The sequence below is a fragment of the Sapajus apella genome, unplaced genomic scaffold (assembly GCF_009761245.1).
Source record: "Sapajus apella isolate SASKATOON/1434 unplaced genomic scaffold, GSC_monkey_1.0 scaffold14, whole genome shotgun sequence".
Lineage (NCBI taxonomy): Eukaryota > Metazoa > Chordata > Mammalia > Primates > Cebidae > Sapajus > Sapajus apella.
In genome coordinates, this window is record NW_022436954.1 from 31,093,603 (window position 1) to 31,120,390 (window position 26,788).

The following is a 26,788-nucleotide window of genomic DNA, read 5'->3' on the forward strand; positions in this document are numbered from 1 at the left end:
ACCTGGCGCTATAACTGGCAGCAACTGAGAACTAATCCTTTCCCATCTCTTGGATGTCATTCATGAAGCTCAAAGCTATTTCTACCCTGCTAACTGTGATTAATTTTATAAACAACAACAACAAAAAAATCAGGTGATCAAGGCAAAGAATATGCTCTTTATTATTTATAATATATAACCTTATTTTAAGCTATATGACTTAAAAATTATGCAAGACATATACAAACTGTAAGCTATATGATTCAAAATTTATTAAACTATTCAAATAGAAAAGTTGATTACTGATATCTTGGTTTTTTTAGTTGAATGACAGATTACTCTTGGTAGCAATTCATATTTGAGATCAAGTATTAAATACTTTTATATTCTTTTGGCTATAGAGTTACTATGAAATTAATCAAAATGTCTCGATATAAGGAGTTGAAATAATTTGTTTTGTCATGTTTTACCTGTTTTTGACTGCTTCAGTTGCTACTGATGAAATATTTTTGATAAATAAACAATATAAAATATATAGACATCTGTATTTTTTATAATGAAGGTAATGCTAGCTGAAACTGCTAATGAAAGGGCTTTTGGTGAAAGTATATGATTTTGGTATATAAAAGTATAGAGTAAATATGAATACTGAATAACTTATTTTTAAAAATCGGTGGTTCTTAGGTAACTTTTCCTTTAGATGAGGGTTTAGGTGTTTGCTTTAAAAATCAGTGCATTAGTTAATGGATTTTTTTTAGCTTTTATTTCATCTAAAAACTTTATCAAGTACTTTGGTTAGAGGTGTTAATTATTTTAATATTTTTCTCTAACACGATCCAGTATAGACTGAGAGAAAACGAAGTGAAATTATCCCATCAGTCACCCAAACAGTGTGCCAAGACTAGAAAAGATAATTAGTGTTGTCAGTGTTGTGATCTTAGAGTACTTAATTTTAAAATATTTATTCATAGAACTTGATTTTTATCTCATAGCTTTTTTGTTTAGTAGCTTTGTCTTTAAAAAAAATAAATTATACAGCCTCAGTCTAAATGTTTTTAAACTTTAAAATTTTAACTAAATGTGACTAATTTCTTGAAATTATAAAAATAATGAAAATATCAATTTTGTACCTGATGTACACCATTAATGTACTACCACCTCTGTTTATATATAGTACCCTTATTATTTTCTATATAAGGTCTTTACTAGAAAAGTCAGCAAATATAATAAATTTATACAGAGTTCACGGATTTGGTTTAATTGGTTCTAACCTATCATATTTCAAATTGTGTTTCATAACTTTTACCACATTTTAAATGAATGAATGTTCAGAAAGCTTGCCAGTATTTCTAGTGAACTGCATTATGTTACTTTAAAAAGGACGACTTTTGCCTTGTATTTGTATTTTTGCTGTTTGAAAAAAATTTTATTTTATGATGAAAGAGCTACCCATGAAATAAATGGACTGAAATATTTTTCTTATTTTTATAATAAAATCACTTATTTTAAATCTAAAATATTTGGTTTATGTGTAATTTCACGTTACTTTGCCAGGTAGGCTATTACCTCAGCATAATTTTCTGTGGTAGTTTATAATATTATATATTTATTTTTTAAGGTAGCTTTTGCATCCAAAACAGGATTTGTCTGGAAGCTTTTATTAAACCTGGTCAGTATTTACTTTCTCACCTTTCATTCAGGTATTTACTGAACAGCCCTTGAGAGTTAGTATTTTTTCCTTATCCATTCTGGGTGTCATTCTGATTTGATTAGAGATGGTTATTTTCTTTTGAAAGTCCCAAATAAACTCATCTGAAGTAAATTCAACATAAAACATATAAGATTTTCTCAATGTTATATATTCTTTTCATAAAAATATAGATTATTTGAATTTTAATATCTGTTGATAACTTATAAGAAATTTGGCTTATCTTAAAATGCTAGATACTAATTTAATTTGTAGCAGAAGCAACTCATGATGTCAGTAAGACTTAAGGGAAGTATTTTTGGAGATAAGAGAGTGGGATATAGGATGAAATGAGAAGACATTTTTTAGAAAGAATGATAAATCCAGTGTAACAAAAGAATGGGATGGGCCTGGGCATGGTGACATCTGCCTCTGGTCCCCAGACACTCGGGAGGTTGTAGGGGAGGATTCTCCGGGCCCAGGAGTTGGAGGCTACAGTGAGCTGTGATGGTGCCATATGCACCCCAGTCGAAGGGACACAGGGAGACTGTCTTAAAAAGAAAAAGAGTAGGATAAGAATCATATGATTTTTTGATTATTTAAGAGATAAACTTTTTTTTCTTTGTTGGTAATTTATAAAACTTATGTCTCTAAGAGCCATTCATGAACTGTGGCGGTGAGGGTTAGCCTATGATAATGCTAAGTGATATTCTTTTTAAATTAATATTATTCCTCTGTTCATACAACTGCTATATTGTTTTGAAATAGATCATTTAGTATTTGGGGGATTATTGGTGAATAAATGTGGTTGTTTTGGTATTTTACTTTTTGGAAGGTGATGCTTTGTTATATTAAAATGATCAACTTCTTATCCTTTTTATAAACATAAGGTGAGTTTCGATTTGGGTTATATGTGAAAATGTGAACTTTAGAAAATACCACTGGACTAATGAAATACTTTGAAATATTAGCATTATAATGTTTACTTGATGAAAATTTATAGAATTATCCCAAAGTTAACATTCACTTTAAGGGTAATGAATGGATAAATTTTGTCAAGTCTCTGAAAATATTGAGTATGTGTCATTGCTCTTAAAGGACAGGATAAAGTCCTTTACTGGACTTTCTTCCTGGAGCTTATTAAAACTATAGACTCTGCAGCTGTGCTCCCAGAGAGTCTCATTCATTAGCTCTGTGATGCAGGATGAGAATCATAGGAATCGCAGAGAGCCTGGGAATTTGGATTTTTAGTTTTTAATTTTGGTTGATATTAGGTTTCCATGTTATTTTGATGCTGCAGTCACATTTGAAGCAGTATTCACTGCTTTGAACCTTAAAGTAATGGCAGTTATTTCCTCTGCTAATGAAACAAAATAAACAGGTTTGGTGTTTTTTTCTAAATTTTTTTGAGACTGGGTCTTGCTCTGCTGCCCAGGCTGGAGTACAATGGTAAGATCATGGCCCACCACAGCCTTAACCTGCTGGGCTCAAGTAATATTTATTGAATGAATGAAGTCACCCTTTTTTTCCCAACTCTTTGTTTCTTAGAAGTTTTATTCTACAAAAAAAGTAGTGCAATATACATTTATATACACTTCACTTGGATTTAACAATGAGCATTTGCCACATTAGCTTTCTGTCTTCCTCCATATATAATATATGCGTATGTGTGTATATATGTGTGTATCAATTTGTCTTCATCTCTCTGTATACATAATTATTAGCAGAAGTGAACCATATGAAAGGAAGTTGCAGTCATAGCATTTTTCTCAAAATAATTCCATGTTTATCTCCTATGAACAAGATCATTCTCCTGCATACTATGATATTGTTAAGAAATTTAACACTGAAACAGTGATATGTTTTTATGTACAATATTCATATTTACCCAGTTGTCCCCATGTCTTTTATAGCTTTCTGTTTTCTTTTCCTCTAGGATCCAATTCAAGATTTCATATTGTATTTGGTTGTCATGGCCTTCTATTTTCTTGTAGTTGAAAACAGTACTCTTAGTATGATTTTTCCTTTCATTAAATTTATACTTTTTAAGTGTTTGAGCTGGCTATCAAATGTCTGCAATATGAATGTGTCTTTATTGTTCATGATTGGATTTAGGTTACACATTTTTGGCAAGAATAGCACACAGATGATGATGTACTTGTCATTCCATTGGCAAGAGGCTACGTGATATCAGTATGCTACTAAATTTGGTTATTTAGTTAAGATAGTATTTGCCAGATCTTCCCATTGTAAAGACACGTTGTTACCTTTGTAAAAAAAATTATCTACTTTGATACTTTTCAGATATCCTGTTGATCAACAATATTTCACCCAGTGTATTATAATATGTATTAATGGCCCTTGTCTGAATCAATTATTACACTGGTGATAATTTTATCATTCCTTTTACATTTATTAGCTGTCATGTTTTGGTAAAGAACTTTCCCTGTCCCCAACATGTGCGTCTTTTTAAAATTTTCATTTTTAATTTAATGTATTATTTTTTACTGTTATTATTCTTAGGCTCATATTGTCCCAAATTTGGCCATTGGATGGTTCCTTTATTTCCATCAGTCTTTGAGCACTGACTGTTCTGGTCTGGTGGAGAATGATACTTAGAAACTAAAAATGTGGGCACTAAGTGTGCTGATAATTACTGCAGTGTCCTTTGCTTCCTACATGGCCTTTTCAAAGTGGATAGAGCTAGGATGACATATGTTTTATAGGCAGCCAGACAAATATATACGTTTATTTATTTAAATACATTTGTTTTGATAACTCAAGTTCATTCTTAATCTCCCATTCTGTATTTATTGCTTCTTTTTCTCACAGTGAGAGACCTAATACTCAACAACTTAAATGTTTGCTCACTTTTACTATCTGAAGTATACATACTACAAGTAACAACAAACCTACTAAGATACATTCTAGATTCGCTTCCATTTTTTTCTTTTATGTTTAGTTAGTATGTAATAATTGTATGTATTAATGGGATACAGTGATTTTGTTACAGTGTAAGCAGTGTATAATGATCAAATCAGGGTAATTAGCGTATCCATCACCTCAAATACTTATCATTTCTTTATGTTGTGAACATGAAAGATCTTCTTGTAGCTTTCTGAAAATATACAATACATTAACCAGGCATGGTAGCTCATACCTGTAATCCCAGCACTTTAGGAAGCTGAGGTAGGTGGATCATGAGGTCAGGAGTTTGAGACCAACCTTGCCAACATGGTGAAACCCTGTCTCTACTAAAAATACAAAAAATTAGCCAGGTGTGGTGATGCATGCCTGTAATCCCAGCTACTCAGGAGACTTAGACAGGAGTATCGCTTGAACCCCAGGAGGCAGTGATTGCCGTGAGCAGAGATCAAACCATTGCACACTAGCCTGGGCGACAGAGCAAGACTCTGTCTCAAGAAAAAAAAAGAAAATATACAATAAATTATGGCTAACTGTATTCACCCAACAGTGCTACAGAAGGCAGGAACTCATTTCTACTATCTAGCTGTAATTTTGTATCCATTAACCAATTTCTCATTTTCCCTCCTACCTCCCGTTTCAAGCCTCTGATACCCATAATTCTACACTATATTTCCATAGGCTCGATTTTTTTTTAAGCACCCACAGATGAGTGAGAACATAAGGTATTTTTCTTACTGTGCCAGATTTATTTCTCTTAACATAATGTGCCCCAGGGTAATTCATGTTGCTTTGAATGACAGGATTCCATTCTCTTTGTGGCTGAATAGTATTCCATTGTGTATATATAGCATGTTTTATTTATCCATTCATCTGTTGATGGACATTTTGGTTGATTTTGTGTCTTAGCTGTTGTGAATAGTAGCTAAGCTGCAATAAACATGGGGATGCAGGTATCCCTTTGATATACTGATTTCCTTTCTTTTGGAATAATGTCCAGTAGTGGGATTGCTGGAATTATTTTGTGGTTCTGTTTTGAGTTTTTAAAGAAACCTCCACACTGTTTTCCATAGTGATTGTACTAATTTATATTCCTACAAACAGGGTGTATGAATTTTCTTTTCTCTGCATTTTTGCCAGCACTTACTTTGTCTTTTTTGGTAATGATCAGTCTAACTGGGGTAAGATGATATCTGATTGTGGTTTTGACTTGCATCTCCCTGAAGATAGTGACGTTGAGCTCTCTCTATATATAGATTTGTTGGCCATTTGTATGTTTTCTTTTGAAAAATGTCTATTCAGATCATTTGCCCACTTTTTAATTGGGTTATTTGGGTTTTTTGCTGTTGTATGAGTTCCTTGTATATTCTGGATATTAGTTCATGTCAGATGCATAGTTTGCAAATATTTTCTTCCATTCAACATGTTGTCTCTTTATTTTTATTGCTGTGCAAAAAGCTTCTCAGTTTAAGTCCCATTTGCATATTTTTGTTTTTTCTTGCCTGTTCTTTTGATTTCTTAGCCATAAAATCTTTGCCTAGATCAATGTCTTGAAGTGTTTCCCCTATAGTATTATAGTTTGGTCGTATAAATAAGTCTGTAATTTATTTTAAGTTGATTTTTATATATGGTGAGAGATATGGGGACTAGTTTTGTCCTTCTGCATGTGGATATCCAAATATTCTAGCACGTTTATTGAAGAGATATTCTTTCTCCAGTGTATGTTCCTGGCACCTTGTCAAAAATCAGTTGGCTCTAAAAGCATGGATTTATTTCTGAGTTCTCTATTCTGTCCCATTGGTCTGTTTTCATACCAATACCATGTTGTTTCGGTTATTATAACTTTGTAGTGTATTTTAAAGTCAGGTACTGTAATAACTCCAGCTTTATTCATTTTGTTCAATATTGCTTTGGTTATTTTGGGTCTTTTGTGGTTCTGTATGAATTTTAGGATTGTTTTCTAATTCTGTGAAAAATGACTTTGGTATATTGATAGGGATTGCATTGAATCTTTAGATCACATTGGGTTGTGTGGTCATTTTAACAATATTAATTCTTCCAATTCATGAGTATGGGCTATTTTTATTTTTTGTGTCCTCTTCAATTCTTTAATCAGTGTTTTTATAGTTTTCATTGTAGGGGTCTTTCACCTTCTTGGGCAAATTTATTCCTAGATATATTTTAAATATTTTATAGCTATTTTAAATGGGATTGCTTTATTGATCCCATTGATTTCTTATTCAGCTAGATCATTCTTGGTGTATAAAGTACTACTAATTTTTGCATCCTAACTTTGTATCCTGCAACTTTCCTGAATTCATTTATCAGTTCTAAAAGTATTTTTGGTGAAGTCCTTGGGTTTTTCTATATATAAGATCATGACATCCATAACGAGGATAGTGACTTCCTCCTTTCTAATTCAAATGCCCTTTATTCCTTTATTTTGCCTAATTGCTATGGCTGGGACTTCCATTAGTATGTTGAATAACAGTGGTGGAAGTAAGTATTTGTGTCTTGTTCCAGATCTTAGAGGACAGACTTTCAGCTTTTCCCTCATTAAGTATGATATTAGCTGTGGGTTTGTCATATATTGCCTTTTATTGTTTTGAGATATGTTTCTTCTTTGCCTAATTTCCTGAGAGTTTGTATCATGAAGTGATGCTGAAATTTATCAAATGCTTTTTCTGCATCTATTGAGATCATTGTATGGGTTTTGTTCTTTATTCTATATCACAGTGATTGACTGGCATGTGTTGAACCATCCTTGCATGCCTGGGATAAGTCTCACCTGATCAGGGAGTATTATCTCTTTAATGTGTTGTTGGGTTCAGTTTGCTAGTATTTTGTTGACAACTTTTGCCTCTGAGTTCACTGGGGATTTTGGCCTGTAGTTGCTCTTTTGGTGTGTCTGGTTTGGGCATTAGGCCAATGCTGACCTGGTAGAATGAATTAGGAAGAATTCTCTCAACTTCCAGTTTTTTAGAATAGTTTAAAAAGAATTGGTGTTAGTTCTTTTTTATATGTTTGGTAGAATTCAGAGGTAAAGTCATCTGATGCTGGGCCTTTCTTTGTTGGGAGACTTTATTACTGATTCCATCGTTTACCAACTTTGTGATGATAATAAGCAAGTTACTTTACTACTCTTAGGCTTTTTATTTTCTTATCTATAAATTGAGGATGGTAATAATATCTATCTTACACAGGTATTACATGTAAAGCTTGACATGTTAAGCAGATGTTACATATTATTATTGATGTATTTTAATAAATTTGAGAATAGAATAATGTAGCATAGGCCTAAGAGTTAGGCTATGAGTTGGGAAATGCACGATACATAGTTGTAACAGTTAAATAGGAAAGGACAGATACTTTATAGAGTTAAATAGGAAAGGACAGATACTTTATAGAGTTAAATAGGAAAGGACAGAAACATTATAGATGAAGATTTTAAAATTTTATATAGCTTTAAAAAAATCTTGAAATGGTTTTTTATGCTGTTATTTCATAGTATTTATGTGTTCCTTTTGTTACATCAATAGTTAATAGCTCACAAATGAATGTAACTTTATAATTTATAAAGTACTTTGACATATGTTGCTAAATTTGATTCTAAGAATCATTCTGAGGTATTATTTCTACTAGGCTCCAGAAAGGTTAAGCAATTTGTTGAAGATTATATAAGTTAGTAAAATAATCAATGTTAAAGTTGAATCCCCATATACCCATTCTAGTGATTTCTCCATTATTTCCTATTACATGGCAAGAAAAATACATAGCAAGGAACAAATGTGAAAAACTGCTATTAGTCCTTTGAAAGAGTTAGTATCTTTTTCTAAGCATCAGCCTTATAGAAGAAATAAGCAAGACATGAAAGGGGAAAGACTAGTTCAGAATCTACTAATTATATAATTCATATATAGACCCAGTGACATTTGAATATAAACTTTGATAAATCAAAATCTTTAGTGGCTATCATTTGCCATTTAAAATATCATTAGTAGAACTGATAATAAACTCTTGCTTTCTTGCACCAAATTGTATTAGGCACTTACTACATTTGGGATGATTGTAAAATATTTTACAATAGAACTATTTCTTAAGTGTTTTTAAATAGTATTGATCATGAAACTTTTTGAAATTTACCATCAGGCCAATGGTGGCAGAGTCTACATAGAGCTATGCTTCGTGGTGTTCTGGGGAAAACGTTTCGACTTGTTGGCTATACTATTCAGTATGGCTGTATAGCTCATTGTGCTTTTGAATACGTTGGTGGTGTTGTCATGGTAAGTTTTTATGTTCAAGAATATTCATCCTAAATATATACTTTTTTTTCGAATAGAAGGAAAATGTGTTTTTCCTTTTATGATAGTTGAAGTTGTTAATGAATAAAATGTGAAAGTTAAAACATAAATTTTTCTATATATTGGGATAATAAGAGAGCATGTTTGAACTAGCACTGATATAAGGTATAAGGACCATTACTTAAATATTTTCTGTATTCTCTTTCTAATGGGCACAAAAGGTCCTTTTGAATAGTATACAAATAATAGTTGTTACCATTTATTGAATCCTATTTACTGTGTTTCAGGATATGTTTGATGTTTTACACTTATTAACTCATTTAATCTTTTACACTTCTGTGAGATACTTATAAGTAATCCATTATACACATGAGGAAGTGAACTGAGAAAGCTTAAGTAATTTACTTGTTCCCAGGTCCCACAGTAAGTAGGAGACTTGAAATTTCAACACATATTAGTCCAGCTTTCAAAATTACACCTCATAACCACAATGTTTAACTATAATTAAAACAAATCTAATTATATAAGACAGATTATTAATCTAATTAAGACTGATTATTCTGCCTAATGTCTATATTAAAATGTTAAAGCTGCTTCCTATCCCCAACTAATACTTTTTCTTAACATTGTATCAGGAAACTACAAACCATGGCTGTTGATTCAAGCCTTTTGCCATGTAAATGAAAGAATAAGTTGATTGACCAGCCAGTCAATAGTTTTTTAATTGTTATTACTGTTTTTTTTTTAAATTAGGTTTACTTTATTAGATTAATAGTCTTAACCTCAAGTTAAGCTGGAAATGTATATATTTAACTGAACCTTCCCTTCTTTTTTTTCTTTTTTGTTTTTTTGAGATGGTTGCACTCTATTGCCTGGGCTGGAGTGGAATGGTGTGATCTCAGTTCACTGCAGCCTCCACCTCCCAGCCTCAAACAATTCTCGTGCCTCGATCTCCTGAATAGCTGAGACTACAGGCATGCAGCATTATGCCTGGCTAATTTTTGTATTTTTAGTAGTGTTGGGGTTTCACCATGTTGGCCAGGTTGATCATGAACTCCTGGCCTCAAGTGATCTGCCCACCTCAGCCTCGCAAAGTTCTGGGATTACAGGTATGAGCCACCGCACCTGGCCGAAACTTATCTTCCTGATTTTTTTGTAAGTTAGATTGGTACTTCCAAAGGTAGCAAACAGACTTTCATTGTGTTTCTTGTTATTTCTGCCTGAGTAGGAACTTTTGAGTAAAAAGTTTTATTTACAAATAAATAGAGACTGTTGTATTTAGATTTTTAAGTGGCTATGATAATTTTTTCCAATTCTAAGGTAGAGGTTGAGTATCCCATATCTGAAATGCTTGGGACCAGAAGTGTTATGGATTTTAGACTTTTTTTGGATTTTGGAATATTTGTATTCATAATGAGATATTTTTGGGATGGGTCCTAAGTCTCAACACAAAATTCATTTATATTTCATATGTACCTTGTGTGCATAGCCTGAAGGTAATGTTATACAATATTTGAAAGAATTTTGTACATGAAACAAAAATTTGGACTGTATTTTGGCTGTGACACATCACATGGAGTCAGATATGGAATTTACCATTTATAGCATCATGTAGACACTCAGAACATTTTAGATTTTAGAGCATTTAAGATTTCAGGCTTTTTATTAGGGGTGCTCAACCTGTATATATCAAGAGTATTGTTTTGATATATACAATTTGATACAAATAGGAAAATCTTTGATTGCTTCATTGTAAAGATGGGGGTCTCTCTAGGTTGCCAGGTCTGGTCTTGAACTCCTGGCTTCAAGTGATTCTTCCAAAATTTTGGGATTACATGTGTGAGCCACCATACCTGGCCATGAAAATCTTTAAAGTCCATCTCATCATGCCAGTTATTTTTCGGAAGAAAATTTAAGTTGCAGCCCCAGAAATGAGTAAGTAATTCTCTTGGAAGAGGAAGATGGGCATAAACTCATTGAGAAAAGTATAATACCACTTAATAAGTTATCATGTTCACTGGACCATATCTGATAATAAGAAGAAAATGAATCCCCTCATTTATTCAGCCAATATGTATGGTTTATCAGTTTTGTACCAAACAGTTATACAGCTGGGAACATCAGAGAGAAGATCTCTGCCCTCATGGAACTGACATTCTATAGGGTGCCGAAATTTGGAAACATTGGTAATGTTATTTTATTCAGGCATTATAATGTGAAATCAATAAACCATTTATTCTGTGTTTGTCTATGTTTTCAGACTTATTGGTTACTCTGGAGTTGAACTTATTTGAGAACTGGCTAATTTTTATGAATCATCCCCTAAGCTTTAAGAACATTTGCTTGATTTTCTTTCTTTTAAGCCTGTTCAAATGATTTATGTTAAATTTAAAAGAGATTTTGAACTCAGATTACAAATTGCCTCTCTTTTCAGTGTTCTGGACCATCAATGGAGCCTACAATTCAAAATTCAGATATTGTCTTTGCAGAAAACCTTAGTCGACATTTTTATGGTATCCAAAGGTAAATTCCAGTCATGGATATATTAAATTTACAGTGAAAATACACATACACATGATGCCTTTTCTGCAGTTCCTTAAGTTTATCTTTAAAAACTCTTTCATAAATAACCATATTAATGACCAGCTTGATAAAATTTTGAGTCAAATATTTTCTTTCAGTTTGAGAAATGGTTAATAGTTTCTCAAACATGTACAATCTCTTGGGTCACTGTATTTCTTGTATCATTGTAAAAACTAATTAGCAGTCCCTTACAATATGCGTGTGAGCTCACTTGACTTTATTTTCTTGGGTTTTAGAATGTTTTGAGTTAAGCATTAGGAACTTAGGGATTACATTACATATCCAATGTTTTTGTTCTTTAATTTTAAAAATAATCCTGTAGTTCTATTGATTGCTGTCTTACTTATTCTCTGCATACGGCCTATGATGAGCATTTGATGATTTTAATTTTTTTAAAAAATTTCTGATACACATTTTTTGAGATGGGGTCTTGCTTTGGCTTCCAGACTGGAGTGCAGTGGTATGATCTCAGTTCCCTGCAGCCTCAATCTCCTGGGCTCCAGTGACCCTCCCCCTCAGCCTGCCAAGTAGCTGTGACTACACGTGTATACCACTGCGCCCAGCTAATTTTTGTAGTTTTTGTAGAGACTGAGTTTTGCCATTTTGCCCAAGCTGGTCTCGAACACCTGAACTCAAGCAATCAATCGACTCACCTCAGCCTCCCAAAGTGTTGGTATTACAGGTGTGAGCCACTGTGCCCAGCCCATTTGACGATTTTTAGATTGCATTATTGTATATGGCTGACAACCGGGAATTTTATATATTATGAGTCTCCTGATTAATTATATTAAGTTGAATACTTCCTGGGCAAATACTGTTTGTCACTAAACCTTTTAAAATCCTATTTCAAATGGTGGTTCCAATCCTTGTGATACCCATTATTCTAATTAACTCCATGAGAATGATTTCTTCCAAATGAATGTCAAGTATTAATAATTTAATATATTTTCTAAAGAGCACCTCTCTGACATCCTAAAATTTTGAGTCCATTTGTTTTTTATAATTCTGAAAAAAAATCTATGCCAGCTTTCATTTCAGTAAACTACAAATTTGATTCCCTTGAGCTAGTATTTAGTTTATGGCATAATAACTAGGTTTAGGCACTTCTTTTTCACTATTCACCTTTGCTGTACCTGTTTCACATTATTAAAAATCATGAAGAATAGTGTATAAACTGTTCTTCACATTTACTGATCTTTCACCAGCCTTAGATTCTACAGATAGAAACTCTCTTGGTCAAGCTATATGGTTTGGCATGCTCTGTAGGTAATTCTTCTTCAAATCTTTTACCCATATAACTTCTAGATACTTAATTGTAGATACAGAATTTATAAAATAAAAACTTATATAATAGGTGTGTGTTGCTCCCTTTTCTTTTTAACTTATATCAAATTATCCTTACATAGCCTTTGAATTAACTGGAGACCTAGCCTCACTGTAGCATGAAGACAAGCTTCGTGTTCCATGCCAGTGACTTTCGATATTCACAATAATATTTGGGCATCCTGAATGAGGAGCTGAACCTGTTGGCTGAATAGTTTTTGAATACCGAGCTGGATAGTTTTAATTTTTTAAAAAATTACTCATTGTATTCAGATAAGGGAAACAACTACATTCAGTAAATGAATTCACAATCTTTGAAGATATCATTATGCACTCTATTCATCCAGATTTCAGGACAGCTCAAAATCTGGCATTTATGAGATATACAAAAGTAACCTTTAGACCCAAGATAGCCAGCTGGTAACTTCTACTTTAAAAATATTACTGTCCTGAGTATTCTTTCTTTTACCTGCAGCATAGAATTCAAGATTTAGGAATCTTTGACCCTGGCAAGGGGTCCTATGTTGTTGGCTGCCTGTTTCTAAATGTAAAATAACCTTCCATTTAGGCAAGAATAAAAGTTTGCATATCTAGTATCTAAAGCACATGGATTTCTCTTCAGTCAACTGCACAGAACACTCAACCTTGAGACAGTCAAATTTTTACTACTACTTACTCTTTAAACAAATGGTAGTAAGCACCTAATTTATAAGATGTACTATGCATTACAGAGAATGTTAAGATTAATGAGATGTTGACACTGGTTTTCAAAAGCTTACTGTGCAGTAGAATAATAAGGATGTTTATAAATGAGAAAATTTTTAATAAGCTTCCTTTTAAAACTATTTGAAGGAGTTAAGAATCCAAGGGCTATCTTTTGATCTAAACACTATACATGTATCTAGTTAGACTACCGGAAATATAGTTTATATGCTATGAAACAGCATGATTGAATTATGATTTCTGTGTTGCCATTCAAGTACAAAGTTTGTTTTAAGGGTCATATTGATTATTTGATCAAATAACTTAAGCTTCATTAAACACCCATGGAAAAAGTCTCTTCCTCCAAAGCTATCCAAAATCAACTTTGATGGTGTGTTAACAATCTTTGCAAATTCGTTTATCTGAACAGATCCACTGACATGGTTGTAGTTGGTTAGAAACAAAATAGTTTATTCTGTTTTCAAAAAAAGGCAATACTACGTTTCCTCCAAACTGCAGAATTTAATGATTTGCTACCTTTCAACTCTTACCAAGAATAGCCTCAAGAAATCATCATTGTAAATACTGTTTCTGCATTTTCTGTAAATTTTCTGACAAAGACGGTATCTTATTCTAACATAAAAATGCTTCTTGTGAATTTCTCTTTGATTTACTTATTAGGGAAAATTTTGTCTTGCCTCCCAAAATAAATGTTATTTTAAAATTAATGATTTCCATGTAACTGGTCTTAATTTCTTCTGTCTTGGCTCCCAAAGTGTTTAGAACCCATTTTAATGCTTCTATAGAGCAGTTATTAGGTTTCAGATCTCATCATCATTTTCCTTTTATTTTTATGGCTTTTAATATTATTTTGACATATGCATGTTTTATTATAAGTAACATTAAACTATTTCTGGAACTTGGTACAATTAATAAGCAAATATGTTAAATCCTTTTAAACGTGTGTCAACAGAATTCACATATTGCTCGTTTTATGCAGAAATAGCATTGTGTTCTGTTTGACTGTGGCCATTGGTCCTACATTCTTTGTCTCCCTCCTTTCTACTTTTAAGGATCTTTCTTATTTTTTATTACCAGATAGATTGTCACTCCTTGTATAAATCATGTCTTCTGTTTGTAATCAGATCTTTATTGGTTTATAGGTTTGAGATCTCATTTTATTTTTCAGAGTGTATGTTTGGGCAGCCTTTAGCATTTTATTTTGTTGTATCTTTTGATTTTTTCTCAAATATAAGTTCTTTTGGCTGTACTATAAATTATGTGAATTATAGGACTTAAATGCTATCATTTCTCAATTATTTGAGCTCTAGGGAAACACAGATGATGTTTTTACCTTTTTAGGTATGCTCTAGAATCAATCAGTGCTACTGGCTGGACAGCAAAATTTATTTACTTAATTTGTTGGTATTTATATGGAATTGTTTGGAGGTTTTTTGTTTTTTTTTTTTTTTTTTTTTGGAGACAGTCTCAGTCTGTTGCTTAGGGTAGCAAGATCACAGCTCACTGTAGCTATGAACTTCTGGCTTCAAGCAGTCCTCTTGCCTTAGCCTCCAAAGCACTGGGATTATAGTTGTGAGCCACTGTACCCGGCCTATATAGAATTAATTTTCCACAGTTTTGGTTCTAAGAATTTGGACACAGGAGTAAAGCATAATGGATACAATGCAAAAAGATAATTCTTGTAGAATTATCTGAAAGTTTAGAGTCTTCTGAAATTAACAGAAATGTTAATTTCATAGCTTTTTCATCACTCTTATTGTTGGATTCTCACCTAAAGTAGTCAGTCACAAAGGTTCTCAAAGCCAGTAAATGTATCAGAGAGTCAGTATATGAGAGGATAAAGGGTATGGCTTTGTTCAAGTTGCCTTATAAAAGTATTAAAGCAGGGGCATGCATGTGTTTATGCTTAATAAATAATACTGATATTTCTTTGACTTTTTCCCCCTCAGAGGTGACATTGTGATTGCAAAAAGCCCAAGTGATCCAAAATCAAATATTTGTAAAAGAGTAATTGGTTTGGAAGGAGACAAAATCCTCACCACTAGTCCATCAAATTTCTTTAAAAGCCATAGTTATGTAAGTAATATTTCAATTATGTTATTCTTTGGTGTCATAATTGATTAACAGTAACTGCTGACAAAAGAAAGTAATGTTTACTCATATTTCAAATGTAGGAAAAAATGCATCCAGTAGAATTTTAATATGTTTATATCAAGAACAATTCAGCTATTATATTTCATATATTTTAGTTACCTTCAAAACCCTACATAAACATCTTAGTAATATTATTACAGACAAGATTTACCAGTGGATGCTAAAATTATTGGGCAAAGGTTTGAGGAGAAATAGAATTTATGCATAATCTTTTTTTTTTTTTTGAGATGGAGTTTCACTCTAGCTGTCCAGTCTGGAATGCAATGGCGGAATCTCGGTTCACTGCAACCTCTCCCTCCTGGGTTCAAGCAGTTCTCCTGCATCAGCCTCCCGTGTAGCTGGGATCACAGGCATGTGCCACCACGCCCGGCTAATTTTGTATTGTTAGTAGAGACGGGGTTTCTCCATGTTGGTCAGGCTGGTCTCGAACTCTGGACCTCAGATGATCCACCCGCCTCAGCCTCCCAAAGCGCTGGGATTACAGAAATGAGCCACCTCGCCTGGCTTGCATAAACTTAAAGTATCTCTCCTAAGATACTTATTACAAAGGGAAAAATCTTAGAGGTGAAACCTGTCAGGCACCACTTTCACTGAGTTAACTTCATCAGTAACACATCATTATCAATATAATGCAGCCTCTGGATTGAAGCACCAAGGACACTTGCAGGAAAAAAATGTTACAGCCTTAGTCTAATCATGAGAAAATGTAAGAGAAACTCAAATTTAGGGTCATTCTACAATGTAACTGACCAGTGCTCTTCAAAAATGTCAAGGTCATGAAAAACATGGAACGATCAAGGGAGTGTTATTGGAGCAGACAAAGGAGATATGATAACTAAATGCATTTGGGATCCTGGCTTAGATTGTCCACTGACTATTAGCTGGAAATCTGACAAAATCAAATAAAGCCTATAGTTTTTTTTTTAACATTGTATTTAAATTTTGAGAATCGATATTGTATATATATCAAAATCATATACAACAACCTTGCCTTTACAGCTAGAAAAAGTGCAAGGACAGTAAAATGGAAGAATGAAGAGTAGATAAAATACATTAGTTCCTTTCACCAATCACATGGCTTCTGTAACAGAGCTTATCTGGAAGAGGTGGCCTTTTGTTTACTCAGCTTATATTCTTACTTTAATAATTATAGCTTAATTTTCTACCTTACTGTAACTTGTCTGTGTCGCTATCAAATTATTGATGCAGCTGTTTGTTAACTAACATTATCTCTGTATTCATCCTCAATGTAAATACATAATTGAATAATTACATTGCCAGTGTAAATTTATTTTGAATCATAATGGCCTCTGATTGCCCTATAAGTAAGTTTGATCAATAGACTGTTAAATAATCAATTATTTATTTACCATCTGTAATTGACTATGGTTCAACTGTACAAGTGTTTTTGATGTTTATTACTACAATGCTAAATACACAGTAATTGTTAGCTTATGGTGATAATAGTGTTAAAGATAGTGTGCTGTCAGGTAACATTTTTCTACCGTTGCTTTCATCATGGACACTGTATCCTCTTCTCCTTAAATAATGTTAGATTTTCCATATAGTTTCACCTTCATATGACTATTAGCATTTCCTGAGATATTCTAGTCACTTCTAAATTGCTGTAGCAACATGTATGTACTTGAAACCAGAAATGGTATCGACAGACAGAACAACAGAACAAATAAATAGCATCCTCTAGGTACTTAATACCATACCATTGTTACTGTTGATTTTTTTTTTTAAGAGTTATTAGAGGTGGATGTCAGTACAAAAGGATTCAGATAAAGTCTCTGCTAAGTTACCAGAGGATATAACCAGCACTGTAAGCTGTAAATTTTTTAAAGTTCTATTAGAGGAAAATATTCTTTGAGTTTTGTTTTTGTTTTTAATTAACACATAATGGTTGTACATTATTTATGGGGAATAGTATGATGTTTCAATATGTATATACATTGTATACAAATGAAATTAGGACATTTAGCATATCTATTACCTCATACATTTTTTGTTCGCTTACAGTGAGAACATTCAAAATCCTCTCTTTCAGCTTTTTTTTTTTTTTTTTGACAGGGTCTTGCTCTGTTGCCCAAGCTGGAGTGCAGTGGTACAATCTCAGCTCACTGCAACCTCCTCCTACAGGGCTCAGATGCTTCTCCCACATCGGCCTTCTGAGTTGCTCTTTCACTTGTTTTGAAATATACAATACAATATTGTTAACCGTAATTACCCTACTGTGCAGTAGAACACTAGTAGGGTGTTCTATTACTGAGTTTTTATATGTTTGATAAATGTACAAATTAGATAACATTGCCATTTTGTTCCGGGTATATCCCATTCACTTTTGTTGGACACCTTTGTAAGTTTACAATACATCATTCTAATAATTTTGGTCAGCACTTATTTTATACTTCCTCCATACGTTGAGAATCTTTTCAAAGGTTAACTTATTTAATTATTACAACAGCAACCCAGTGAGGTAGGTAATACTAATATTTTACTGATAGGTAATTTTAAAAAAAGAGGCTAAATAAATTGCCCAATTTCAAACAGTAAGAGGAAGAATGAGGATTGAAACACAAATAGTGGCTTTAGAATCTGTAATCCTTACCATGCCACTACTACTTCTTTCAGAATACCCTCTGCCTATCTATTTCTGTTCCCATCTCATCAAATTATACTTACTGTAAAATGTATTTGTCTTTATTATTTAAAAAAAAAAAAAACAAAGGGAAGTATTTCTGATCAGGGGCAGTATTGGTTCTGAAAGAGGCCAGTGTTTTTGAGTTTCTCCCTTGCCAGTTTTACTAGGCTGGGTTATTCAAGTCATAAGAATTGTGTAGCTATTACAGAACCACTTTAGCAAATGCATTCTATTAATCAAGGTGATTATAACAATATTTCTTCCAAGTTTGGAGTGCTTTGAAAAGATAGCCAAAATGTTTGCAGGGTCTACCCTTCTTGTGTGTGTGTCCCTTTTTTCAGCTATCTCAGAAGCACACTGGTGCTATTTTATGAAATGAATGTCTTCCCCTTACCTCTGCATCCTCTTAGAAAATTCATTCTTGTTTATAAGATGAAGATATTACTATTCATATCTTGATTGAGCTGCTTAATAAAATGAATATTAAAATATGTTTTGAATTCCAGGCAAAAAAAGTTTATTCTTGTATGTAGATGCTTCAGAAAGCAAAGCACTAAATTGTTCATTGGAACCTAGCCTGTAGAGTTTAGCATATCAAAAAAATAGCAATGTTGGTAGATTGGCAGAAAATAATATAAACAAACCATTGGTTAAGTGATATAGTGATATGGGATCATTTTATTCATTCCAGAGTTCTTTTTTGTTTGTTTGTTTTCCATTCCAGAGTTTTAAAATACCACATAGCAAGCAATCTTATAATTCAGCTTTATTTTTTACTATTAGGTATTTGGAAACTAAGCAGTCCCTATTAAGATGCTATTGCTGTGGGTTTTGCTTATTGTGAGGGTACTGAAGCCAATAATTCTTTCCTGGGGTTATGAACTGAGCACTGGCTACTGTAGGGATATGAGATTAATTTGTGACTCTCAAAAGAAACAAATTGTCATGACCTCAAACATCTTGAGTACCTTGCCTTTCTGTGTATGCTGCAGGAATTTCTCAGTTTCCTGCCAGAAGCCACTACTTTATCAGAAAAAATAATTTAGTTGGAAGTAGTAGCATGTAGCAAATAAGAAATAAACAGAATGAATTGGCATTCTCATATCAGTTTGCACAGCAGGCAAAATGCAAAGTAAACCTCTAATTTAGTCTTCAATCCCTTAGGGAATATAGGGCGAGGGCTCAGAAATACACTAAAATTTTGTTATAAAGCCAATTAAGAAGAAAAGTACTTCATAATGTTTATTAGGATAATATTGTGTGATAATCCAGGACTATGCTTTTAATCCATGGGGTAATTGGAATAGTTAGGCATTTTGAAATACAGTAAATTCTTATCAATAAACACATTATAAAATCTACAACTAAACAAACTACCTCAATACCACATCCTCCTATAGGGAAGAGTTGTGTGTAGTTACTCCACTCTGAGCTTCCTATTATTTTTTTGAACTCATTCCAGTTAGGCTTTGGTCTCTACCACTTCATTTATGGTTTTTGTCAAAGTCCCCAATGACTTCTTTTGTCGCTCCAGTGATCAACTCTCAGTCCTCATCATACTTAACCTATTGTTAGTATTTGAAATAATTATTCTCAAAACCTGTTGTCACTTTTTTAGAACACTGCTCTTTCTAGGTTTTTTCCCTATCTTTCTGACTGCTGCTTCTGAATTTACTTTATTGGTTCCTCCTATCTAAACATTGGAATGTTTTTCAAATCTTGGAGTTAACTAAAGCTTCATATTTTAAATTTCTGTTGTTTCTATACACTTACACTTTAGCTGACCTCATCCTGTCTCATGGTTTTAAGTACCGTACTTTTAAATTTACTCTCAAATTTATATCAACTATAACCTTTTCCCTGAACTCCAGAATCATGTCTGTCTAATATCTTCACTTCAATGAATAATGGTCATCTCAAACTTACTGTATCCAAAACTAAAATCCTGATTTTCTTTCCCAAACTGGCTCCTTCTGTACACTTCCCAATCACAGTAAAGAATTACTCTCTTTCTCTTTCACTCTACATCCAGTCCCTTAGCAAATCATGATTATACCTTTTATATATAATCAGAATCAAACCACACTTTGCCACTGTCACTGCTACCCTCCATTAGTTTGCAAGGTAAACTCGTCTCTCTCATGTCGTTGCAGTAGTTTCTGAACTGCTTTCTTTGCTTATACCCTTCCCCTTTTCTTGGTTCTCTAACCCTTCCATTGATGTTCTCCACACAGCAACTAAGGTCATCCTTTTTGATGATGATGCTTTTTAAAAGCAATGATGTCACTCTTCTGCTCAAAGACTCCAGTGGTTCCCCATCTCATAATAAAAGCCATAGGTCTTATGGTGGCCTGCAACACCCTGCATAATCATTTTCCCTGCTGCATTTCTTGTAATTATTGTCATTGGAACACAATCATGCCCATTCATTTATCTGTTGTCTGTGTTTGCTTTCTTTAAAATGTCAGAGTTGAATAGTTGTGACAGAAACTATATGGCTTGCAACGCCTAGACTATTTCCTGTCTGGTCCTTTACAGAAAAAGTTTGCTCACACCTTGATCTAGAGTATAAGATTCTTGGTGACAGGGACTCATTTTGATCGCAGTTGATTTCCTATCATTTTAACTGTGATTTGGCAGCTATTAGATATTTTTAAAATACTTGAAGGGTAGACAGATCTAGATATATATGAATAGGGTGCTAGTTTCTTTTCTACTTCTACTCATTTTTTCTACTAGTTTCTATTGCAAACTTGCTCCCAAGTAAATGCATGATGTTATGACTTCTCAGATGTTCCTGGAGCCGACCACACTGCTGAACTGGCCAATCTGTGGTCATTCTAGTCAAATCATAACTTCAAAACTAAGCTATTTCCAATGGTAAGACTACCTGACCACCTTACACAGTGGCAGGTGAAAATTGTAGAAAATGTTGGAATGTTCCTCTGTGTACCTGGAGAGCAGAGTGCTGATTAAATGTTTCTTTTCCTAAGTAACTTGTATTTAGGACGGCATATTTTTCAGGCCTTTCATTAAGCAGAATAAAAATTCACCAGGCTCTGAATTGACTTATCACCATAGGATATTGAATTTAGTTAAGTTTCTTAAAGTATTAGGGGAATTGAGCTATTCTGGGCTTACCTTATTCTCATTTTGAAGGAAGATTTGGTGACCCTGAAATGCTATGGTGGTTTTATTGCAATGAAGGCTGTTACCCTTGCAACACTCATTGCCTACTAATTAGGTTGTGTGGCAGTAAGAGTTTCTGCATTTCTGTAGAGATACATGTGCCTTTTTAACATATTTAACTACTATACAGATATTTTCTTCTTTTGGTCCTTTTATTGGTTGACAGCCTAAGAATGGGTAAAATTGTTACCTGGAGTTTATAAATGTCTCCTTTTAGTGTACACTGCTGCTTTTCTCTGGTTGTTCATTGTAAAATGAAGAATCATTTTAAAAATTTCAGTTAAAACCTTATTGAATTTTTGTATCTTAATCATTGTATTGAGAATAGATGTATTAATAGAACATAATTATGGAAATTTCAGTATATTCCTGTGGTTAGTGCATAGCAGTCTTTTGCTATTGTTACAGGAAACAAATCTGTTCTTATTAGAAAAATCATGTTTTTACTTTTATCTGAGGGCTGCCAAAAATATCTGGCTATGTAAAGGTTTTTGGTTGTCTTTGATACCATAGATGTCAGCATTATACACAAAAGGTGAAACATTGTTCACCAAATAATAAGCCACTGCCGTAGCAGAGTGATGGGAGGTGAATAAGGAATGTAGTTATTTCTTATGTTTTTCTTTGTAAATTGTAGAGTATGTTATTACTGGCTTAAATGTAAGAAGTAGAGACTTTTACATTTCAGAATGAAATGATTAAATGATCTCAGATGCAGTGGTGGTATAATGTATTAAAAAGAGAACTTGGAAATGTAACAATATGGCAATACCCTTCAAGTATTTTAAAATACTTGAAGGGTAGACAGATCTAGATATATATGAATAGGGTGCTAAGTTTCTTTTCTACTTCTACTTATTACAGTATATTAGAAAATATTTAAATAAAACTGATGAACAACCTAAGAAACAATCTTACTAATTAGCATTACAAAATGATCACATTATATAGTTAACATTAATAGTCCTTCAATGCGTACTATATATTTAGGGTATAGTTCGAATCCCTGAATATTCTAAATGCTGTCTTTCTGTTTGTTTAAATGTCATTTCCCTTAGCTAAAAGTCAACCATCTGGTCTTCTATTGCCACTTGCATTATAAACACAAAAAAGTACTTCTCTGTAGAGAGAGGAATCATCAGATTGAAAGGGCTTGTGTATTATAAGCTGCTGATATACTAAATCCTTATGTCATTTAAATAGAAGAACTACCTAATAATGTCACTTATTACAACTAGGGTATCTAAACAAGGGACTTGTTTTTTGCAGACTATAGTGATAAAAACCTGTGCTACACATCCATTTCTCAGCAACGGCTCCTAAGACAATCAATCATGGCATACTGCTAATGCCTTGATTGCAGCTGATGTGGAGGAAATATGTTTACTCTTTTGCTAAAGTGAAGTTCACTGCGGAGGTGACGTGACTTTTTCATCCTATAGCTAACACAATTCTGAAGATAAATTTCACTCATTGTTTACAAGTCTGAAGTGTTTTTGTTCAGATGTCAATACTAAAGAATGATCTTTGAGGCTCCTCGACTTAAGTGTTTTCTGATGTGTTCTCTAAACGTTTTCAGAATAAATTTGAGCTTAGTTTAACAGTAATATGTAGTTTACAAGAATCTTATTTTGTTGTAGTATATTTTATTTTTATATGTTTGAAAAGATGTATATATGACGATCAGCATTTCTACTGAAAGAGTAGCAGGTTGTCCTGAAATTTGTATGTGTTGCTCACCTAGAAATATTTTAACTACTCAAAAGTTAGAAAGTCGGTGCCATTGGTATGAGTCTAGAGAGGCTGGATACAGTTGAATAAAAGGAAAACACTATATGTATTTTTATCTGCAAGTTATCTGGATCTTTAAAGTTGTTCTCTTCTTTAAAGTTGCTTAAAAGTCCTTTGCAAAAATTAAAGACCAAGGCCAGGCACGGTGGCTCACACCTGTAATCCCAGCACTTTGGGAGGCCGAGGCGGGTGGATCACAAGGTCAAGAGATCGAGACCATCCTGGTCAACATGGTGAAACCCCGTCTCTACTAAAAATACAAAAAATTAGCTGGGCATGGTGGTGTGTGCCTATAATCCCAGCTACTCAGGAGGCTGAGGCAGGAGAATTGCCTGAACCCAGGAGGTGGAGGTTGCAGTGAGCCGAGATCGAGCCATTGCACTCCAGCCTGGGTAACAAGAGCGAAACTCTGTCTAAAAAAAAAAAAAAAAAAAAAAAAAATTAAAGACCAAAATTGCAACACTGGTGTTCAGTGTAAGCATCTGAACCAGACTCCAAACTCTGTTGGTAGTAAGGAAAATATATTCCAAGTGTTATGTGGCTTTGTAATCTGAAACAATTTTTTTTTTTTTTTTTGAGGCAGAGTCTCACTCTGTTGCCCAGGCTGGAGTGCAGTGCACAATCTTGGGTCACTGCAACCTCTGCTTCCCAGGTTCTAGTAATTCTCCTGCCTCAGCCTCCTGAGTAGCAGGACTACAGGTGCGTGCCACCATGCCTGGTTAATTTTTGTATTTTTAGTAGAGACAGGAGGATTTCACCATATTAGCCAGGATGGTCTGAAACTCCTGACCTTAAGTGATCCGCCTGCCTCGGCCTCCCAAAGTGGTGGGATTACAGGTGTGAGCCACTGTGCCCGGCTGCTAAAACAATCTTGACTAGGGCTGCTGGAAAAGCTGCTATTGACTAGGTGAAATATATTCAACTGTCTTTTGGAGTAAGCAACTAAATGAAGTTTTGATGTTAGTAACTTTCAGTAATTAAAATTCGACAGATTTTTGTAAACAACTTAATCTTAGCCCATACAAATATTCTCACCAAACCAAATGATTTTCTACCTAAAACAAGAATGAAAAAGAGGAAAACAGATATAAAAGCAGGTAAGCATATTATAAAATGGCTAAAGTTATTAAATTAGCAAGAAAATATTGGCATTACAAGTTGTTGCACTGCCAACCTAGACATGAGAGTGTTTTCCTCCTGGGATAGAATTTTCATAATTTCTTTAGGAAAATGTATAAATCACTTAGTATGGCAGAGCTAGTACCTGCATCCAGCTAAATACAAATGCGGAGGCAACAGGGAAAGGAGACTAAGCAGTATTTAACAAAGTACTTACAATTATAGGTAATTTAAAATTCTTGGTTGCAACTTAAGATTCTCATCTACTTTGTGTATATTATGTATGGATCTTGAAAGCAAGAAGGATTAGAGAAACCTTCTGTTGTCTAGAGACTTGAAATTTGACCTGACTTCCCAATGTAAGTAAAGTCAAAGTAGGTCTAGGGACATAAACTGATAATGATAATGGACTTCTGACCCCAGACCAGTCCCAGCACACATCTTCCTTAATGAGCTGCCTTCAAAGTGGCCAGATCACTGGACTTGGGAGGGGGAACATCTAAGGGTGAACTGAGAGAGCAGACTTAAATAGCTTTCAGGAGGCTATAGGAGTATGCAAAATTTGCCAGACATTAACCTTTCAACTTTCTTTTTTTATGTGTGCATTCATTAATTCCACAGACACTTAGCACTTACTTGAAGGCCAGTACAAGTTAGGGTAGTTATCTTTGCCCCCAGCAACACCAATAGAACTTTCTGAAATAATGGAAATATTCTTTATCTGTGCTGTCTGATATGGTAGCCACTAGCACATGTGGCTGTTAAACACATGAAGCATGGCTAGTGTGTCTGAGGAACTGAATTCTTAATTTTATGTAATTTTAAAATTTAGGTAGCCACATATATGACTAGTGGCTGCCATATTGGACAGTGTAACTTTAGGAGGTTATAGTTAAGTTGGAGGAGCAGACAAAGAATTACAGTATGATGTAATAGAATTATGCACAAGATGCTTTAATAAGACACAAGGATATTTATCCATACTGGGGTAGATGGGATTATTCCAGAATGAGAAGGTGAAATCTGAGTTGAAGTTTTAAAGAGTAAGTCAGAGTTAGTCAAAGCAAGCAGCATATTCTGAAGGCCTAGAAGTGAGTATAGATAGCATTGTGCTTTTGGGGAGCTGCCAAAAGTAAGAGTTCCAGTGTATGACATATAGAGTAGGAGGGATGAGTAGTAAGAAGAGATAAAAATGAAAGGTAGATGCCAAGCATGGTAGTCTGTTATGTGGGAGGATGTCTTAAACCAAGGAGCTCAAAGTCGACCTGGGCAATATTGCAAGACCCCATCCTTAAAAGTAAACAAGGCCGGGCGCAGTGGCTCAAGCCTGTAATCCCAGCACTTTGGGAGGCCGAGGCGGGTGGATCACGAGGTCAAGAGATCGAGACCATCCTGGTCAACACGGTGAAACCCCGTCTCTACTAAAGCTACAAAAAATTAGCTGGGCATGGTGGCGCGTGCCTGTAATCCCAGCTGCTCAGGAGGCTGAGGCAGGAGAATTGCCTGAACCCAGGAGGCGGAGGTTGCAGTGAGCCGAGATTGCGCCATTGCACTCCAGCCTGGGAAACAAGAGCGAAACTCCGTCTCAAAAAAAAAAAAAAAAAAACAAAGTAAACAAGGCTCAGTACCTTTTATGTTTCAAGCAAGGGGATAACATGATCAGGCTTAGTTTTTATTTAGTTTCTGTGAGTCCGTTCTCATGTTAGTGTAGATTTAAATAAAGGATGGCTAGGCGTAGGAGAGCTTGGAGGCAGAGACCAGTTAATAGGCTGTGAGTGAGGCATAACTGAGATACTAACATTGAGAATAAAAAGAAGCACAAAGATTGCAGAAAGATTAAGGAAATAATCTAGACAAGATTGGATGCTGGAAGAAAGGGAATTGAAGGGCTTAAAAATGATACCCAAGTTGTTAGTTCTTGCCACAGGATAGGTGGTACAAGAAAATAGGGTTGTTGGGGAGATGCTAATTTGGGAAATGGAAAGAAGATATATACAATTTTGGACAAGTATAGAATTCTAATAATCTTAAGGTAGATTATATTTTACATTAATACTGTGGCAATTAAATTTTATAATAAGTAGCAAAAAAGCATTGCTTTCCCCAAATGACATCTGGATGCTTTGCTATTCCCTCCTTTATGTCCACAGTCTATTTTTCTCTCTTAGTCAAAACAATGTTTTGATGCGCTTAGCCCCTAGATCACTCTTACTTCTTAAAGAGCTTCAGCTTCTCTTTGTATCATGCATCATCGCTAAAAAATGTCATCTGTCATCGCCCGCCTATTTTACAATTTTGCATTCACAAAGCTAGATTTTATTCTAAATAATCTGCTGGGTTTGATACATTAGAGTTGTGTTTTGATGA

At 34.0% G+C, this 26,788-nt stretch overlaps 1 protein-coding gene and 2 long non-coding RNA genes across 7 annotated transcripts in view; 2 read left to right on the plus strand and 1 right to left on the minus strand.

The window, feature by feature from the left end:
- IMMP1L (inner mitochondrial membrane peptidase subunit 1) overlaps window positions 1-26,788 on the plus strand; it is a 69,613-nt gene that overhangs the window by 29,673 nt on the left and 13,152 nt on the right. For 3 of the 5 annotated variants that reach the window (XM_032282355.1, XM_032282354.1, XM_032282356.1), the window contains exons 3-5: window positions 8,741-8,874; window positions 11,327-11,415; window positions 15,471-15,597. In XM_032282355.1, the coding sequence (XP_032138246.1) occupies window positions 8,770-8,874; window positions 11,327-11,415; window positions 15,471-15,597 (321 nt within the window). In that variant the 5' untranslated portion in view covers window positions 8,741-8,769. Of the gene's footprint in view, window positions 1-8,740; window positions 8,875-11,326; window positions 11,416-12,686; window positions 12,742-15,470; window positions 15,598-26,788 lie in introns of all 5 variants that reach the window. The other 2 variants (XM_032282358.1, XM_032282357.1) reach the window with 1 other exon arrangement.
- LOC116554358 lies at window positions 6,708-8,058 on the plus strand. Its single transcript, XR_004270182.1, has 2 exons — window positions 6,708-7,937; window positions 7,970-8,058. It is a non-coding gene; the product is annotated as an uncharacterized LOC116554358 (long non-coding RNA).
- LOC116554360 lies at window positions 17,076-23,433 on the minus strand. The gene is made up of 2 exons (XR_004270184.1): window positions 22,367-23,433; window positions 17,076-22,284 (listed from the first exon to the last, which is right to left on the minus strand). It is a non-coding gene; the product is annotated as an uncharacterized LOC116554360 (long non-coding RNA).